Source organism: Ranitomeya imitator, chromosome 5, assembly GCF_032444005.1.
Source record: "Ranitomeya imitator isolate aRanImi1 chromosome 5, aRanImi1.pri, whole genome shotgun sequence".
In the NCBI taxonomy this organism is placed as follows: domain Eukaryota; kingdom Metazoa; phylum Chordata; class Amphibia; order Anura; family Dendrobatidae; genus Ranitomeya; species Ranitomeya imitator.
In genome coordinates, this window is record NC_091286.1 from 674,269,773 (window position 1) to 674,289,841 (window position 20,069).

The following is a 20,069-nucleotide window of genomic DNA, read 5'->3' on the forward strand; positions in this document are numbered from 1 at the left end:
CATCAAAGAGTCATTTGATGAAAACCTCTCCTGTGTCCTCACTATAAAATTCAGCATCAGAAGTATGCAAAAGAACATAAGATGAGGTTAAAGTAGAAATCTTTAGCTACAATGTTTAAAGGTTTGGGTGGAGAAAAAAAAGGCACAGAATTTCAGGAAAATAACATCTTCCCAACCATTAAGCATGGATGAGGATCAATCGTGCTTTGAGGTTGTGTTGCAGCCAATGGCACGAGGATCATTTCATAGGTAGAGGGAGCAATGGATTCAATTGCATTTCAACAAATTCCTGATGACAATATAACACCATCTGTAAAAAAAGCTAAAGCTGAAAAGAGTATGGCTTCTCAAAATCGATAAGGATTCTAAACACACATCAAAGTACAGAATAGGTTACATCAAAAGGCACAAACTAAAGGTACAACAATAGCCCTCACAGTCCCCTGATCTGAATAGCATTGCAGCTAAGCCTCAAATTGTATGAAAGATGACCTAGGGATCTCACAGAACTGAAAAAAAATTTCCAAGGAAGAATAGATGAAAATTCCTGAACAAGAATAGTAAGATTCTTGACTGGCTACAAAAAGTTTTTATAAGCAGTGATACTAGGTTTTAATCATGCAGGGTGCCCAAACTTTTACAACCGGCCCATTATTTTTTTTTTTGTAATTTCTAAAATATAAAAAAATAAATAAATAAAAAACATTCTGATTATAATTCTACTATGCTAAGGAAATGTGCCATATATAACTTTAGGCCTATTAGATATCGTTTCATCTTCAATTTGCTTAACTGTTTACTATAATCGTAAATTCGACCAGGGGTGCCCAAACGTTTGCATGCTATATTAAATTACATTCCTCTCTTCCATAACTCTGCCACACAAATAATTGACATGTGAGATGTAAATTACTGTAAAAACTAAGGGAAGGAGATGGCATGGTCTTTCATTGCATATTGATGCCCTTGACTGGTTCATAAATGCTAGTGTGCTTAAGATTAAGATAGTGTTATAGATTGCCTATAACTTAAGTTTCTGAGCCCCTGTCTTCACATCAAGAGCTCAGGGGTGGCCAATAGTAACCTAAGCACCAAGGTTATGTTTTTTTTTTAGAAAAAAAAAAAATAATTATATATATATATATATATATATATATATATACATACACACATATATATATATATATATATATATATATATATATATATATATATAAATAGAGAGAGAGAGAGAAAGCCAATAAGCACTCCTATTGTGAACACGTGCAAGCTGCATCATATAGATAAAAAAGTACACAGCAGCACATGTACATGAATCTAGGCCATGTGAAAACACAGACAAATATTCAATATGAATTATACTTCTCAAAAATATTTTTCACAAATTTTTTCAAATTTTTTTTTCTTAAAAACTTACAGTAATAGAAGAAATGAAGATTCTTAGCGCATGAATTGGCCAATTCATGTGTGCCCATCAACCACGGCAAGGTGATCTCCCTCTGATGGGTCCTACTCTACTGCACATGCCACTTTTGGGCCACCAGCCTACAACTATGGACAAAACATTTCACTCTGGGCTAAACCTACAATTTATGGGCAGGTAGAGTTGATTACCGCCACCTGCAAGGTCAATGGGAGGAGTGCACGATCAGCCTGGAGGCAGCCAGCATCCAGTAACTAAATAGAGAAAAAAAGCTGCATCATGTATGCTAGAGTAGGACCCATCAGAGGCAGATCACCTTGCCGTGGTTGATGGGCACACATGAATTGGCCAATTTATGCGCTAAGAATCTTCATTTCATCTATTATTGTAAGTTTTTATGAAAAAAAAATGTTTGAAAAAATTTGTGAAAAATATTTTTGAAAAGTATAATTCATATTGAATATTTGTCTGTGTTTTCACATGGCCTAGATTCATGTACTGCTGTGTTTATATATATATATATATATATATATATATATATATATATATACACACACACATTTTTTTTTTTTTTTATTAATAAAGGGTGCAATACTCATCCTTCCATTACTACCAGTAATCTAAATTATATGGACATAATCCACCCTGCATAGATGGACACGCTGTAGACTGTATGTACTAAAGCTTCTCTGCCATTTCAATGGAATATTGTATCAAATTACCTGCTGAAAATGGCAAAAATGCTTCTTTCTTAACAAAATTGCCTTTCGAGTCGAGAAAATGTCCCGGATAAAAATCATTTGGCTTCTCAAAGCAGGCCTCATCTCGAAGGACGGATGTCAATAGAGGCATAACGTATGTGCCCTGCAAAAACAAGACACATCAACATTGTGACCTCCTACATATGGCTAAAAGAAGAAAAAAAAAAAAAAAGAAAAAATTACGGACTTATATAAATCAAAATTATTCACTTTCTTCAGTCTAAAATAGGTTTAATAATTTTAATAAACTTTGCAATAAAACAAAACAATTCCTTCAACAAAACACATTCAGCATAAAATGTCATTTTTACTTACTACTGTAGTTTCAGAATAATCCAATGAGCATCTATAGTTCTTATAATTAATCCTATGCAAAAATGTGTACAAAAGCATGAAATGGTCTTTTTTATTAAAAAGTTATGAAAGTAGAGTCCCTCTGGCTGGACTGTGAATTATAGGGACACTTATTTTAAAGGGCATCATGTTTGGATAAGCAGCAGAGAATGAGAGAATGGAAGTTTGCAGAGATGAGCTGTGGATGTTAAAAAACATATATCCCAAATCAGGTACATATATATTATCGTGATTAGAACAACTTTAATTAGAGATAATGTTACCTATAAGATACCTGGATGTGTGGTAAATGTTTATTAGTGACACTGACTGTCCATTCAAGATAGGGATTCCTGAATTTTCAGCAATTTGATGATGGCTGGTTACACTGCCTTGTATCGCCTTACCATCATTAAACACATACCAATATTGTGGAGGCTGACATCATATTGCAATTGATTGCTGTACTAAACTTGATGCCGTGTTTATGTACTGAAGGTGGTTCTGGTGCTGTGTTTATGTACTGATGGCATTTAGGTAATGCATTAATAAAAATCTATAATTTGCTCCTAAAAGCTAGGTAAATAACAAAAATCCTCAAATAAAATATTGTTTACAAAAAATATATACATAAAAAAAAAATATGTACCGTATTTTCCGGCGTATAAGATGACTTTATAACCCCTGAAAATCTTCTTAAAAGTCGGGGGTCATCTTATATGCCGGGTGTCGTCTTGTACGTCGGGTGCAGACCAATGTGTATATGGTGGGTGGGGGGTGGGGGGAGTGGTCCCGATGACGAAAGGGGGCATCTCACAGGAAAGCATGAGTGGAATATCCCCCTATTACCTGATTGTGGCAGCGTGGGTGCTGTGCTGGTGAGCAGCGGCGGCTCCTCTTTGTGCCGCATGGGTGCTCTGTGCTGTGGGGCGGTGGCGGCGTATCTTCGTGCAGAGTCGGGGCTCCTCTGGCATTTCCCAATTCCTCAAAGCCCAGAGGCACCGGCAGCTCCAATGCTCAGATTCAGATCTCGTCCCGAGATCTCGGGAGACGAGATCTGAATCTAAGTATGCGCCGCCCCGAGCAGCCATTTTCCCGGAGGCCACCGCATCGCAGCAATGGAGCTGCCGGTGCCTCCGGGCTTTGAGGAAATGCCGGAGGAGCCCCGACTTTGCACGAAGATACGCCGCCCCACAGCACAGAGCCCTGACACTGCACAAAGAGGAGCTGCCACCCCACAGCACAGCACCCACGCGGCACAAAGAGGAGCAGCCGCTGCCGCTCCCCAGCACAGAGACCCCACGCTACAGCTACAATGAGGTAATAGGGGGATACTCCACTCACACTTTCCTGTGAGACGCCCCCTCTTCGTCATCATTGGGACCACCCCCCCCAAAAGGCACATTAGTCACTGGCCCTATAAGACAACACATGGCATATAAGAAGACCCCCGACTTTTAAGGAGATTTTATATGCCGAAAAATATGGTACTGTAATTACACAAGGCATAATGAGGGAACTCCATACATAATCAAACTACAATAACTTAATCAAATAATCAATATGATAAGCATAATAAATAACCTTATTTTCAAAGATGACAGCACATAACACGGAGCTTCTACTAGAATATATTACTGGAAAAGGACCCATACCTATCAAAAGCCAGGATCAAAGGATCAGGGACAGACAAAACTGCACAGTACCTCGACACGCATTTTGTGTACAGCTTCAAAATATATTCTGATGGTGGATCTGGTGTCACCCCCAAAAAGGAAGTTGAGCTAAGCCCACCGGCATCAGGGGCTTATCTACAGCATTCTGGAATGCTGTAGATAAGTCCCCGATGTATCCTGAAAGATGAGAAAAAGAGGTTAGATTATACTCACCCAGGGGCGTTCCCGCTGTGGTCCAGCCTTTCTGACCTTTCCCTGCACCTGCGCACTGCAGTACTTTGCTCTGCCCTCAACAGGACAGACAAAGTACACCTGCGCCGGAGCTGCGGTCTGAAGACAAGAAGAGGACGTGATCATAAGAAGATGGGAGGAGCCGGACCATGACGCCCATTGGATCAGACCGCCCGCCCAGGTGAGTGTAATCTAACCTCTTTTTCTCATCTTTCAGGTTACATCGGGAGCTTATCTACAGCATTCCAGAATGCTGTAGATAAGCCCCTAATGATGGTGGGCTTAGCTCAACTTCCATTTTGGGGGTGACAGGTTCCCTTAAAGATACTGATGGTGCTTTTGGCAATACTTTAACCCCTTAATGACAGCCAGTATGCCTTTTATAGGTGGCAGTTAAGGGTACTTGTTCCTCAGTGCTACTTTAACAGCTCTAAGGAATAATTCCCCCCAGCATCGGAAAATCAGGGGTAGCTGAGACCCTGGAGAACATGATCAGGGTCAGTTTTTACAGACCCCTGTCATATGATGACTGTTATTCACCAAAAAACAGCAATCACAAAAATGTCTGATTTAAAATTAATTTCTCTCTCCAATGATTTGATCCAACAAATCAGAAAAAAAGAAATATTGTGTCCCCTGATTCCCCCTGATACCTCCGCCATCCCCGAGCCCTCCTGCTCCATCCCCCGGCCCTCTGCATCATCTTCCAAGGAAAAACAGATTTGCCAGCCGCTACCCATCAACAACAGGGAATTTTTCATATTGATTCATTTTAATCAATGTGATAGATCCCATCAGTGATCAAAGTAAAAAAAGAGATAGATCAAATCCCCTTTTGTTAGATAAAATTTATAAAATAAAAAATTGCAATTGTAAAGGTTGAAAGGTTGAACTTGATGGACCTAGTTAACCATGTAACTATATAATTTTTCCTTTCTTTGCAGTCACGGCTGGGGATTGGTGTTAGGGTTGGAGTTAGAATTGGGGGGGTTCAAATGTAAAAAAAAAAAAAAAATAAAAATAAGAAGACTATATGATAGTGCGTAGTGCAAATTCCCGCTACTCAAGTTTGCATCAGGTGCTTCGGTATGCATGGATTAGTGTGGATCCCCACATGTTTTTTTGTGTCTAACAGCCTCAAACCATGCAGGGCAGCGAGTTGAGCATGTCATTTGAGCACCCATCATATTCAATGCATACCCGAGCACTCGATGCAAACTGGAATAGTGAGCACTTGCGCGCAACACTAATTACAACATATTCAATATTATAACCTAATGCTAGCAAATTCTGTGTCATATCTGTGGGTTCAAAATGCTCACTATACCCCCCTGGATATAATCCTTGAGGGGTTTGGATTTCAAAATGGTATCACTTGGGGAAGGGGAGTTCCCACTAATTAGAAACATCAGGGGCTTGCCAAATGTGACATTGCATCACTCCAAATGTGACATTGCATTCCAGTTTTGCGTTCAAAAAGTCAGTGCTCCATCCCTTTCCGAGCCCTGCCGTGCGCCCGAACAGTAGATTTCCCCCACATGTCGGATATCGGCGTACTAAGGAGAAATTGCACAACAAATCTTGTAGTTTATTTTCTCTTGCTACCCTTGTGAAGATAAAAAAGGTTTGGGTCTAAAGTATATTTTCTGTGAAAAAAAAGTTAAACCACATTAGGTGCCTCACGAGAAATGAAGTGAAGGGTTAATCTTCTTGAATGTGGTTTTAAGCACCTTGAGGAGAGCAGTTTTTAGAATGGTGTCACTGTTGGGTATTTTCTATCATATAGACCCCTCAAAGTCACTTCAAATGTGATGTGGTCCCAAAACAAATGGTTTTGTAAATTTTGTTAGAAAAATTAGAAATTGCCGATTCAACTTACAATCTTTATAACTACTTAACAAAAAAAAAATTGTGCTTCCAACATTGTGCTGATGTAAAGTAGACATAAGGGAAATGCTATTTATTAAGTATTTTGTGTGACATACAGTACAGACCAAAAGTTTGGACACACCTTCTCATTTAAAGATTATTTTTGTATTTTCATGACTATAAAAATTGTACATTCACACTGAAGGCATCAGAACTATGAATTATCACATGTGGAATTACCGTATATACTCGAGTATAAGCCGAGATTTTCAGCCCATTTTTTTGGGCTTAAAGTCCCCCTCTCGGCTTATACTCGAGTCATACCCAGGGGTCGGCAGGGGAGGGAGAGCGGGGGCTGTCTAAATATACTCACCTACTCCTGGCGCAGTACCTGCAGATCCCCGGCTCCCCAGCTTCTTCCTGTACTGAGCAGTCACATGGTACCGCTCACTACTGTAATGAATATGCGGCTCCACCTCTATGGTGGGGTGAGTAGGACTTGGGGAGGGTGAGCCATTCCATATTCACCTGTCCCCATTCCACTGCTGGGCTCGGTCTTCCGTGTCCTCTGATTGTGACATTCAGGTCAGATGGCGCGATGACATGGTTAGTGCATGCCCTCTGCCTGAACAGTCACTGCAGAGACCCGGAAGGCACAGTGGTACACGGCCGTGGAATGGGGACAGGTGAATATCGCAAGTGACGGTGGCCTGAGCCAGCAGCGACTCCAGCACCTGGCCCCCACAGCGCGTTAGTGTTCCCGCCTGCTCTGACCCCCAGCGACGAGAGGCGAGTATGCTTTTTTTTTTATGGAGCATCTTATGGGGCCATCAACCTTTGTGCAGCATTACATGGGGCATATTTTAATATGGAGCATCTTATGGGGCCATAATGAACTGTATGGAGCATTATATGGGGCTCCTGATTCAATATGGATATTCAAAAGCACTTAACCTACTGATGTCTCAATCAATTTTACTTTTATTGGTATTTATTTTTATGGTGCTTGAACCCCCTAGGTTCAAGCAACATTTTGTAATCCGATTTCTTATATTTTATTCTTCTTCTCCGCGTTTTCCGCAAATAAGGCTACTTTCACACTAGCGATTTTTGCAATACGTCGCAATGCGTTGTTTATGGCAAAAAACGCATCCTGCAAAGTTGTTTGCAGGATGCGTTTTTGCCCCATAGATTAACATTAGCGACGCATTGCGACGCATTGCCACACGTCGCAACCGTCGTGCGATGGTTGCGCTGTGTTTTGGCAGACCGCCGGGAGCAAAAAACGTTAAATGTAACGTTTTTTGCTGCCGATGGACCGCTTTTTCCGACCGCGTATGCGCGGCCGAAACTCCACCCCCACCTCCTCGCACCTCACAATGGGGCAGGGGATGCGCCGGAGAAATGCATCCGCTGCACCCATTGTGCGGCGCATCAAACGCTAGCGTCGGAATCTCGGCCCGAGGCATTGCGACGGGGAGATTCCGACGTTAGTGTGAAAGTAGCCTTATGCAGCCCAAAACGCTTGGCGAAGAGACCCCGTTCAGGCGGCGTTTTGAAGCCCTCGGTGGGGACAGGTGTGCTATGTATTTTTGGAGTCGATCCGATTTGTAGTTTTTTTTTTTTTTTTAAATCGCATTTAAAAAAAAAAAATTCCCGTAGGAATTAATGGCGACCTTTCCATGACCCCCAACTTGACCTTCCAAAGATGGCAGCTATGCAAATGTATGATGTCCATTTTAGGACATGATCATTTATGAAAGTCAAACATCAGAACAAAGTGACTATGACACCCGGCACTCCGACACTCGACTCTGACACCCGACTCTGACACCCAGCACCCCAACACCAAGACACCCCGACACTCTGACTATGACACCCGACACCCGACTCTGAAATATATAAATTTTTTATGGTGCTTGAACCCTCTAGCGTTGCAATGGTATCATTCAGTGTGAAGGGACCTTAAGTACCTACTAGTCCACTAATTGTACAATTTTATTGAGTAAATAGGGACCACTGCACTGCTATAACAAATGTATGAGACAAGGTTCCCTGATTTCTATAACAAATGTTAGTTGCCTGATTAATAAAAATTGCCTCAGAGTAAAACTATTTTGGTTGTCCATAGCAGCCAGAGGTCAGCTTTCATATTTGAAACTGCTGAGGTAAAATGAAAGCGGACCTCTGATTGGTTGACAGAGCTGTCTGTCAGGCAGTTTCACTGTGTGAGGCCTGTTCTTCCTCATCTGCTCGTCACCTTCTAATCTAACGTTACTTTCTTACAGTCGACACCTGATACACTGCTGTAAAGCTGGCAGCGCTGTTCAAGCACCATGTATTTCCTTTAGGAAATGTCCATCTAGTTACTTTTGAAATTTACCAGTAGCTGCTGCATTTCCCACCCTAGGCTTATACTCGAGTCACTAAGTTTTCCCATTTTTTTGTGGCAAAATGAGGGGTCTCGAATTGTACTCTGGTTGACTTATATTCGAGTATATACGGTAACTATTTTTATAAAACTATGGAACGGTTTTTAATTTCATTGTTTCCTTAGAAAACACAAATATATGTAAGAAATGTGCAATAAATGGAATTTCCAACTACCTTGAGAACTGAGGCCTCCGACCTGTTTGCTAATTTATATTGGTCCCTAAATGTCAACTGAGAGGTGACTGCACTTGCATGCAGCCAAGTCTATTGAATTCTGACACATACCAGTTGTGACTTGTATTGTTCAAGATTATTGTACCTGTTTTAATTACGTATACCCCTCCTCACATGTAAAGCGCCATGGAATAAATGATGCTATGACAATAAATAATAATAATAATAATAATAATAATAATCCCTTTCCACAACTTCTAGGTGGGCCATGTATATGGATACACCTAAATAAAATGGGAATGGTTGGTGTTATCAACTTCCTGTTTGTGGAGCATTAGTATATGGGAGTGGGAAAACTTTTCAAGATGGGTGGTGACCATGGCGGCCATTTTGTAGTCGGCCATTTTGGATCCAATTTTATAAATGGCCCACCAAGGTGTATCCATATAAATGGCCCACCCTGTAGATTTTAAATGCAGAAGACGATATGCGAGAACGGTGATGACGATATTGTTTTGGCATGGGGTGAGGATGCCAGAGATCCCACCTGCAACTTTCAAGCACTTCTGGCATGGTGTATGAATGTGGCATACATTTTATGTTTGTTGAGACCTCAAAAAGACTACAGAAGTAACAAAAATATGTACGTATTTCTTGTACTCAGGTGTCTATCTTTTCTCTTGACATGACATATACCAAGAAAAAAATGATAATATAGTGAAGTTAAAAAAAAAAAACAACTCATGACACTATGGTACTAGGTCAGGAAATGTTGATATCGTATGTGTAGGTGTGGCCACCCAGTGGTTGTGATATATATTACATCCTGTTGAGGATTTTTCTTGCATATTGTGGCAACAAACTAAATTTGCCTGATGAGAAATTGAAGTCTATAACGAAATTCGAAGAAAGAAAACTAACATTTGTACATCAAACTATTTATCACTTTTTTTTTCTAAATTTCTTACTTTTGGTATAAAATATCCTTTGAATGTGACATCCTGGGCAGTGGCGTGTGGAACATTAGTTGGAATGATGTTGGCAAATCTTTGGACCTCGTGGATGACGGCGTCTGTGTAGGGCATTAACTTCCGGTGCTCCGATTGAGGTACAGATGATCCAATAACTTTTTCTATTTCATTTTGAACATTTTCTGAAAATAAAAGCCTGTTTGGTTGAACATTCTCAATATCAAAAATAGAGTTAGTCAGATTCGTCATTGTTTCTCAAGAAAATTGATTTGCAGAAAAGTAGTCCAAAGCCTAAAATTGCCCTGGTAAGATGTGTATGGCACAATTATATTTTCGTCACTTCTGTGCCGTCACATGGTTTCTCTTTTTATCTGTTTGGCAGAGCTGTGATGTCCTTCTCACTATCCAGATTCACCTCAAAATGGCAGCTACATTCCCTTCCTCGGCTTTTATAAAGGCTATGAGAGTCGCTCCTGATTGGCTGCTCTATACTATGTCACAGCAGCAAGACATTATGGGCAAATCTGCTTTTAATCTTCCTTTGACACAATGGTAAAAGTGGCAAAGTAAATTGATTCAGCAAATTCAAAAACACCCACATATTCAATTTGCATTTCATTATTTCATTCATCTTTGTCTATATCATATCTTTTAAATCAGTCAAAAATCCAAGTTAGCAATTAGTCTCCCTTTTCCTTAAGAAATTCGTTTTTTTCTTTATTAATCCAACATTGTCCACTGTGTCATTTTTTGTTGAACTCTTTTTTATTTTATTTAATTTTTTTTTTACACAACAGCATCTGCATCTAATAAAATTAAGAAATGAAAATTACTCTGACTTATATGGGGTATTGTACTTGTCATGCTCTGTGATAATTGCAGGGAGAAGGAGGATGGAGGAAAAGGTGGTGAATGGTGTTTTATGTGTCCTTTGTTTACAGCCGTAATAACTTAGGGGTGTAATAAGTAACTATGGGGCTTCCTACCATCAGTATATGAAAGGTTTATTATTTTGTTCTACAATATTGTTTCTTTCATGCCATTCTTTGCTTTCTAATTGATCTGCATTGATTTCCTCTCCTTTTTTCCTTGCATCATCATGTCAGGTACATGGATGTTAGTGTTTATTTGTAATGCTACCTGGGTATCTATTCAGTACTGGGATTCTGTAAAGGTCTACAGTCTGATGATGCCTGGTAACAACAACTCCTAGTTTCCCTTTATTAAGAACATACTAGGAGTTGTAGGTTGATGTAACACCAATGTATATTGTATTAGAGGGAGCTGTGGGGGAGTTGAAATTGATCACTGAATTAAGAATAGTGCTGTATTCATGTACTGATGGTGGTTCTGCTGCTGAAGTCATTTACTGATGATGGTTTGGGTTCCGTATTCATGTACTCATGGTCAACCTAGTGCGGTATTCATTTATTGATGATGGTTATCACTAGAGTTGAGCAAATTTGATCTGGTCCCTGCTTATTAATAAGCTGCAGAGGAAACCCGGATACTTGGAGCGCACCGGCTGATCAGCTGTCCGGAGCGGCGGCTGCATGTGTTGCAGCTGTATCACGGTCACAGCACATACATGGTGAGTCTGTGTGTTGGCTTGCCGATTAAACAGTAATTGAACCAAATTCACTGAACTCTAGTTATGACTACCATCATACTCCACTATTGTATCACTTCACAACTGCCATATTTCAGTGTAGGCATTACCCCAATCATTGGTACAGATGCATCTACTCATACCTTTGATTGAATTTAAATATAAAAGCTATCACAAAAAAAAACCAATACTTTATTACAAAATTCTAGCAAAATTATTTAAGTCTGCCATTCACATTAAAGCCACCAGGACGTCTCTTACTGTACAGGCAGATATAACACATATATACTGTCATGCCGGTGACTTGCATGGCTGGTGGTAAGTTGTCCTGCTCACTGCCTGCACCACTCTGCTCCTCCCAGTGTCAGATCATCTAGTAGAGCAGCTTTGTGCAAACCTTACAGCTCTGCTACTTCCTCCTCTTGTCCAAGCAGTGTCCTCGAGTTGTGCCTGGTGACTACCCTAATGTCCCATGCCTATCTCCACTATCAGAGGCTCTAGTGAAGACCAGATAGTCACTTAGTTACGCCCCTGCAGGGAAAGCATGGCCAGCGCAGTCGTCAAGCTTCTGCCCACTCCCGTCCTCACTCCCCCGGCCAACATGCTTTTATACTACAAATAAAGAGCGGAATTTCTACAAAAGACCAATGAGTGCTATCTGCTTTTCTTTGGAGGATTTATGACACAGTTTTCCTGGACTAGCACCCGGGGTCATAAGGCTAAGCCTGAAGTATGGTATGACTGACAGCACAGGAATCAGCAACACTGGCGGTGCCATCCGTCTTTTTGCCTTATAGCCCAGTAGAGAGATATATATATATATATATATATAGATAGATAGATAGATAGATAGATAGATAGATAGATAGATAGAGAGAAATATATATATATATATATATATATATATATATATATATATATATATAGATAGATATATATATATATAGAGAGATATATATATCTATATATATAATTGTCTAAGGGTTTTTCCGTCTGTCTGTCTGTCCAGGAAATCCCGCGTCTCTGATTGGTCGAGGCCGCCAGGCCTCGACCAATCAGCGACGGGCACAGTATCGACGTAGATGTCATAATGGTTGCCATGGCAACGATGATGTCATAAAGGTTGCCTCGACCAATCAGCGACGGTCACAGTCTGCCGCGAATTCTGGAATCATCATTGTCCATATACTACGGGGACATGCATATTCTAGAATACCCGATGCGTTTGAATCGGGCCACAATCTAGTATATATATATATATATATATATCCACATAACTACTATATAATTGTCTAAGGGTCACTTTCGTCTTTCTGTCTGTCCTTCTGTCCTTCTGTCTGCCTGTCTGTCATGGAAATCCCAAGTCGCTAATTGGTTGCGGCAAAACAGCCACGACCAATCAGCGACAGGCACAGTCCGGCGGCAAAATGGCCGCTCCTTACTCCCTGCGGTCAGTGCCTGCTCCATACTCCCCTCCAGTCAGCGCTCACATATGTGGCCTTTGTTACACACTACGTGGCCTGTGTTATATACTATGTGGCCTGTGTTATATACTGCGTGCGTGGGCTGTTATATACTACATGAGCTGTGTTATATGCTGCGTGGGCTGTTATAAACTACGTGGCTGTGTTATATGCTATGTGGGCTGTTATACACTCCATGGGCTGTGCTATATACTACGTGGCTGTGCTATATACTCTGTGGGCTGTGTTATATACTATGTGGCTGTGCAATATACTACCTGGCCAGCCACAAACAATCAGCGACAGGCGCAGTCCGGCCGCGAATTGGCGCGGGATTTGAACCACGCTGTGGGATTTGAATCCTGTGTATTCAATGTATTATTCTAAAATCTTCATAAATAAACTACATACATATTCTAGAATACCCAATGTGTTAGAATCGGGCTACCATCTAATTATAAATTATATATATATTAGATGGGTGGCCCGATTCTAACGTATCGGGTATTCTAGAATATGTAGGTAGTATATAGCACAGGCTACATACTATATTGCACAGTGACGTAGTATATAACACAACTGACGTAGTATATAACATGGCTATGTAATATATAACAGAGCTACATAGTATGTAACACAGCGTACGTAGTATATAGCAGAGCTGCGTAGTATATAACATAGCAACGTGGTGTATTGCACAGGTATGTAGTTTATTGGTCAGCCACATAGTTTATAGCAGAGCCACTTAGTATATAACAAAGCCACGCAGTATATTGTAGAGCCACGTAGTATATTGCACAGCCCACGTAGTATATAGCACAGCCCACGTAGTATATTGCACAGCCACGTAGTATATATCACAGTCACATAGTGTATTGCACAGCTACGTAGTACATTGGTCAGCGATGTAGTATATAACATAGCCACGTGGTATATTGTAGAGGCGCATAGTATATTGCATAGCTACATAGTATGGTGCACAGCCACGTAGTATGTAAGAGAACCGACAACAGCCCACGTAGTATATAGCAATGTGGGCACTATATGCTTGGTTAAAAAATACTTAAAATAAAAAATAAACATATACTCACCTTCCGAAGGCCTCTTGAAGTCCTGGCGCCTGTGTGAGGTGCACTCGGCAGCTTCCGGACCCAGGGTTGGATGAGTGCAGGACCTGTGATGATGTTGCGGTCACATGACCGTGACGTCATGGCAGGTCCTTCTCGCATAGCTTCCTTGGCACCGGAACCTGCCGCTTGCACTGCCGAGGACAGCAGGCGATGTCGGATGGTAAGAATAACTTTTTCTTTTTTATTATTATTATTTGTAACATTAGATCGTTTTACTATTGATGCTGCATACGCAGCATTAATAGTAAAAAGTTGGCCACACAGGATTAATAGCTGAGTTAACAGAGTGCATTACCCCACGGTCCTTTAACGCTGGCATTAACCCGGTGTGAGCGGTCAGCGCTGACTGCAGGGCAGTAAAGCAGCGGCCATTTCGCTGCCAGACTATGGCCGTCACTGATTGGTCGTGGCAATGGTCATGGGCGTTTTTGCCACGACCAATGAGCGACTTGGATTTCCATGACAGACAGAGGTCGCGACCAATGAATACCCGTGACAGACAGACAGACGGAAGTGACCCTTAGACAATTATATATATATATATATATAGATATATATATATATATATTTTTTTTCTTTTAATAACAAAAATCATGTATACAATTCTGAGCATAGAATTCATAAGTGCAATCTTACTTTGTATCTCAGGATATTTCATCATTAGAAGAAGACTCCATTGTAGAGTGGTCGAGGTTGTCTCCATCCCAGCAAAAAGCAGGTTGGTAATAATCACTGTTAAATTTTCATTGTGGAAAAAAGGTGCAATTTCAGATTTTTCCTTAAAAATTTAAAACAAATACAAATCTCAGAAAAAAGCAAATACCATAGTTAAAAAAGGCAGTACATAATAAATATATGCACTAGGCACAAAGTCTTCAAGAAAATCCTCTGACGGTGATGGTATAGCAACTCAAGCACTAAAAAGTATTTACTTTTACAGTCTTACAAAAGTTTTGACGTGATCGCCCATTGCTCACATTGAAATGTTCGGTCTTCTCACGCCTGTTCAGAAACCTCCGGAACACAGTAACACCCAGAATTCTGGCTCTGTGAAAGAAGACTCAAAGATTCCAAAGCAAACAGAGGTGGAATCAGAAGATGCAACGAGGACTAGATGAATTGCAGGGGTAATCAGTAAGGTGAATAGAGTGATTCTTTGTTTTTAAACAAAAACAATCTCAATTATGACAATTGCAAATTTTTGTTAAATTCAATTAGAATTCAATTCCACTTGGATGTATTTGATCATCTCTGAGGACAGGCTGATTAGAAAGTCTTGTCATTCTTGAAGGATAGGAGAGCATATGAGATACAAAAAGGACACAGCACTAAGATGATCCCTTCTGACCCTTTGTTTTAGAAAGAAATAGGTATTTCACGACAAGAGCCCCCACTGATGTAAACTGACACCTGTTTCACATTTTACACCCAATTTTAAAAAAAAAACGCGAAAGACTTGCAGATCTCTCGCCTTTGTAAATGTTTAAATTTAATCACTATTCTGAAGAGCTGACGTACAATACCTCCTGTTGCTTGACAAAAAAAGCGTCTATCAGAGTCCTCTGATCGTTTACATCTAGCTGCTCTTTGTGTTTTGCGAAGGTCACTGTAAAGAACTTTTCGATCTCTTCAGAATTTCTATTCATTTTTCTGTGACTTCCTGGTAACCAGCGAATCAGAGATGTGAAAGTGTTGTATAACTGCAGAAGAAAACAAAGTAGTTATTTCCCATGAATCCCATCATTTTCCTAGAGAGTTTTCGCTATGATTTATTTTAGCTAAACAATTGAAATGAGTAAATGTCCTGAAAATGTTTTCAAGAAGGTTTACTCAAACTGGTCAATCAAGTCCATATGAATACATAGTGGTGGGAAGGGATTAGCAAAAAACAGAAAAAATGTAATATATATTTTATCTTTTTCTACACACACACACACACACACCTACCCTGCTCCTCCGACTACCCAGCAAGCTTCCTCTGGTCTGTGTTGGAGATGCGGATGCGCTTGCCAAGCCTCACATGGTCACATGGACATGTTGCACATGATTAATGTCATGTGTACTACTTTACAGGAACTTGCAAATCAAATCCCCAAAATTTGAGACTTTAACAAATCTGACATTTTTGGGGGAAAATTTTCAACAACTTTGACTCATTACCACTAGACATTCACATGGCACGCAGTCCGATTTCCCCACAAATAAACAGACTTGGATGAATCCAACATGTGTTATTATTTAACTAGGGAGGAAGAGGGATAGGCCATTTTGAAATTCAACATGTTTCTTCTTTCATTCCCAAGAGGGCTGATGTTTTGGAAAAAAATAGATGTTCTAATATTTGGAGGGACGAGGCTGGTGTGTCCTGATCCTAAAGTGCCAACAAGACATTCCACCATGGTCAGGGTACTTGGATACCATTGCCATAGAAGACTGGTCTCAAGATTCCTTTTTGCTTAATCCCAGTTAAATTGATGGATTAATCCAACAATGATTATGAGCAGCTTAACTCCTGTGTGTCGACTTCTTGGCACTCAACCAGAATTGATTTTGCACCACCAACACTTCCTCCCCGAAATCTCTGCTTTGAAAGCTACATCGGACGAAGACACTGTACTTTGCCATCTCTAGAAAAACCATAGAGAGCCGACACCACCCGCGGAATATGAATAAATCTCCTTGATGTGTCAAAGTGACATGATTTGCCGCACCTGAATATGCGCTGTTGTTACTTTTTATATTGTCAATATATTATGTAATTCTCTTCATGATTTTTCTTATTGTACAGCCAACGTGCTTCACATTACAGGTGCGGCACTGAATATAGTAAACTATGTGATGTGAGTTTATACAAGAATCAATAGTGTGTATGAAGCTTTTTTCTGTTGTCTGCAAACTCAGATACATTGCACCGATCTCTGGCAAACTTGTAAAATCCTTTACTTAAGAGCCATGTGGGGGACGATCACCCACTGTTGCAATTTTATTCATGGCATGGTGGGAGGAAACTTGTATATTCACTCAAGATAATCCATTTTTTCAAATATAGTATGGTATGGTCGCTATGTGTGGAGGGGAGAGGTCCACATAGTGCCAACCTTTCAGAACTATTTGAATAATAACTATAATCTACATTTCATACTTAAAGGATTCTACAAGGGTGCCGAAGAATGGTGTAATGAGTTTGCAGACAACAGGAAAAATCTTCACTCTCCTCCTAGGCTCCATCCACACTATCTATTCATTTATAAACTTTGACTCAGTCACATCACATAGGTTATTGTATAGAGTGGAACAAAAAAAAAAAACCTGACCAGCACCTCCCTACAATGTGAACAGGTTCAAGCTGCAATGACTGCACAATATACAAAAAGGAAAGCACAGCAGCACTCTATAAAGGCCAAAGTATATGCAAACACTGAATACTGGAGATATAGAATAAATTGTTCCTAAATAAAATGTACATACAAAAATGAACGTTCTTAGAGCATAAATTGGCCAATTCATGTGTACCCATCAACCATGCCAAGGTGACCCTTCTCTGATGGGTAACTACTCATACTTATCAAACATGCCTCTCCTGGGCTACACGCCTACATTTTAAATAGGTAGGTGTTAGGAGTCGAGTTTCCTCTGCTGCACAGGAGGAATCTCAATCCGTGTCTGCTGCAGTCTCCCATTCTGCATCGGCCGCAGTGGGGTCTGCTCAGCGGAGGCGTCGCTCCCAGCGTCTTGCTGGGACTGATTCTGTGCAGAGGGTTACCGCTGCCTTTTCTGGCTCTCCTGTTGTACCCTGCACTGATCTGCGGCGAGCAGGCTTCTCTGAGACTAAGTCCTTATTTTCACACTCTGAGCATGCCCAGGGCAGGGTCTCCCGTTGGAGATCGAGGGTCACATGCTCAGGTACTGCAGCACATTCCATTGGTCCTCCAGGAAGGTCCTGAAAGGGCAAAACTTCGGTAGCAGCTTCCTGTGCTGCAACTATATAAACTGCGCATGACCGCACGGCCATGCGCTAGTATTGTCTTGTAAATATGTGTGTGTGTTGTGAGTGAAAGTCGCTCTTTAAATAACCCTCCCTATTGGATGACTGTTCGCGGAAAGTGTATGTTTGCTATCTAGCGCCCGACTTATCCAACAGCACGTAACACACATTACAGCTACCAGTTGCTGTGTCCGCCAGTACGGCGCCGTGCGCTTGCTCTGCGCTTTCCTGACCCAAGCCTGGGTGGTTAGTGGCGTCCGTCAGTGCGGCACCGCACGCACTCTTGTGCCTTTATATTATTATTTATATTCCTCTGACACCCCAGTTGCGGTGTCGAGCGCATGGGGTCTTCTGAACTCAAATCCTCAGTCTCGGGTTTGAGATTAGTGACTCCTTGCTTGCGCTCTATGTGCGGTACCGCGGTCCTGTGACGCAACAGGGTCGCTTCCTTCACACAGGGTGAAGCTAACCCATGTGTGTATTCTTATAGTACCGCCATATAGTCCGTCTTTACTAGCAGCAGGGTTTTTACCTGCACGGTGGACCTCGGACTGCGAACGCACCTAGTTCCATTTCATCTATACTTGGTGTGTTCTGCCAGTCCTTAACAGTAGGTGGAAACCATGACTAATTAAAATAACCCTTGGGCTGATGGGAGGAATACATTTTATTTAGCAACAATGTATTCCAGATCTCCTGTATTCAGTGTTTGCATATACTTTGGCCTTTATAGAGAGCTGCTGTGCATTTCTGTTTGTTTACTGTGTTGAGTGCCATGCCTGTACTGTGAAGCATATTGGCTGTACAATAACAAAAATCAAAAGTTGAATTGCAGAACATATTGTTAATACTGTATAAAAAGTAACAACAAGCACATATTCAGGTGCAGCAAAGCATTTCACTTTGAAACATCAAGGAGATTTATCACATTTTTCTTTCTTTGGAGTGGAGAAAGTGAAGAATCCAATCCGTGGAAGAAATTGGCAAAAATAATCAACCCTTTGAGAAGTATACTGGATTCGTCACTTAGACACAAAATACCCAAAAAGGTATGAAGTGTAAAAATGTATATATATATATATATATATATATATATATATATATATATATATATATATATATATATATATATATATATATATAAAATATATATTGATATTTATTTAGCTGTGATCAATATTAAAAAAATAGATACTTTGTGTTGTCTTGCTGTTATTTACAACTAAGGATTTCACAGTCACACACCTTATCTGCATAAATTAGACTCATCGTAAATTACATTGCGATTGGATTTCATTATCTATAATATAATGCTAGGAGCGTCACTCTGTCCGAAGCCTGCATAGACCGCGCAAGCGAGACGTGCCTGCGCAGTCTGGACTCCACAGAGTTATGCAACCGGGGATGAGGATTGTGGCCCAGGAGATCGTGGTAGAGATCGTGGTATGCGTAAGCACTGAACGCATACTGTGATCTCCGCCACTGTGTCCCGGCCCCGCGGACAGAGCACCCTGCGAGAAACGCTGCGGCCTGGGAGGAGGGAAGTGTGTGGGCGAAGTATGGGCGGTGACTGTGTGTGTCTGTGTGTGCGGGGTTGTGTGTGTGCGGGGCTGTGTGTTTGTGTGTGTGCAGGCATCGTCCGATGGGACTTCAAGTCCCATCCGGCTCTGCCTGCTACAGTGACAGTGATTGACACATTAGCCAATGATGGGACAGTAGTAGTCCCATCATCCACATCCGGCTAATGTGTTGAAAGTGAAAAAAAACAAAACAAAAACATACAGTACATACAGTGGGGCAAAAAAGTATTTAGTCAGTCAGCAATAGTGCAAGTTCCACCACTTAAAAAGATGAGAGGCGTCTGTAATTTGCATCATAGGTAGACCTCAACTATGGGAGACAAACTGAGAAAAAAAAATCCAGAAAATCACATTGTCTGTTTTTTTAACATTTTATTTGCATATTATGGCGGAAAATAAGTATTTGGTCAGAAACAAAATTTCATCTCAAT

General features: G+C 40.8%; 1 protein-coding gene across 2 annotated transcripts in view; it reads right to left on the reverse strand.

Annotated features, from left to right (window-relative positions):
• LOC138638767 (cytochrome P450 2K6-like) overlaps positions 1-20,069 on the reverse strand; it is a 50,130-nt gene that overhangs the window by 1,282 nt on the left and 28,779 nt on the right. For both annotated transcript variants that reach the window (XM_069728335.1, XM_069728336.1), the window contains exons 7-10: positions 15,597-15,773; positions 14,710-14,851; positions 9,869-10,053; positions 2,146-2,287 (exon numbers count right to left, since the gene is read on the reverse strand). In XM_069728335.1, the coding sequence (XP_069584436.1) occupies positions 2,146-2,287; positions 9,869-10,053; positions 14,710-14,851; positions 15,597-15,773 (646 nt within the window). The remainder of the gene's footprint in view (positions 1-2,145; positions 2,288-9,868; positions 10,054-14,709; positions 14,852-15,596; positions 15,774-20,069) is intronic.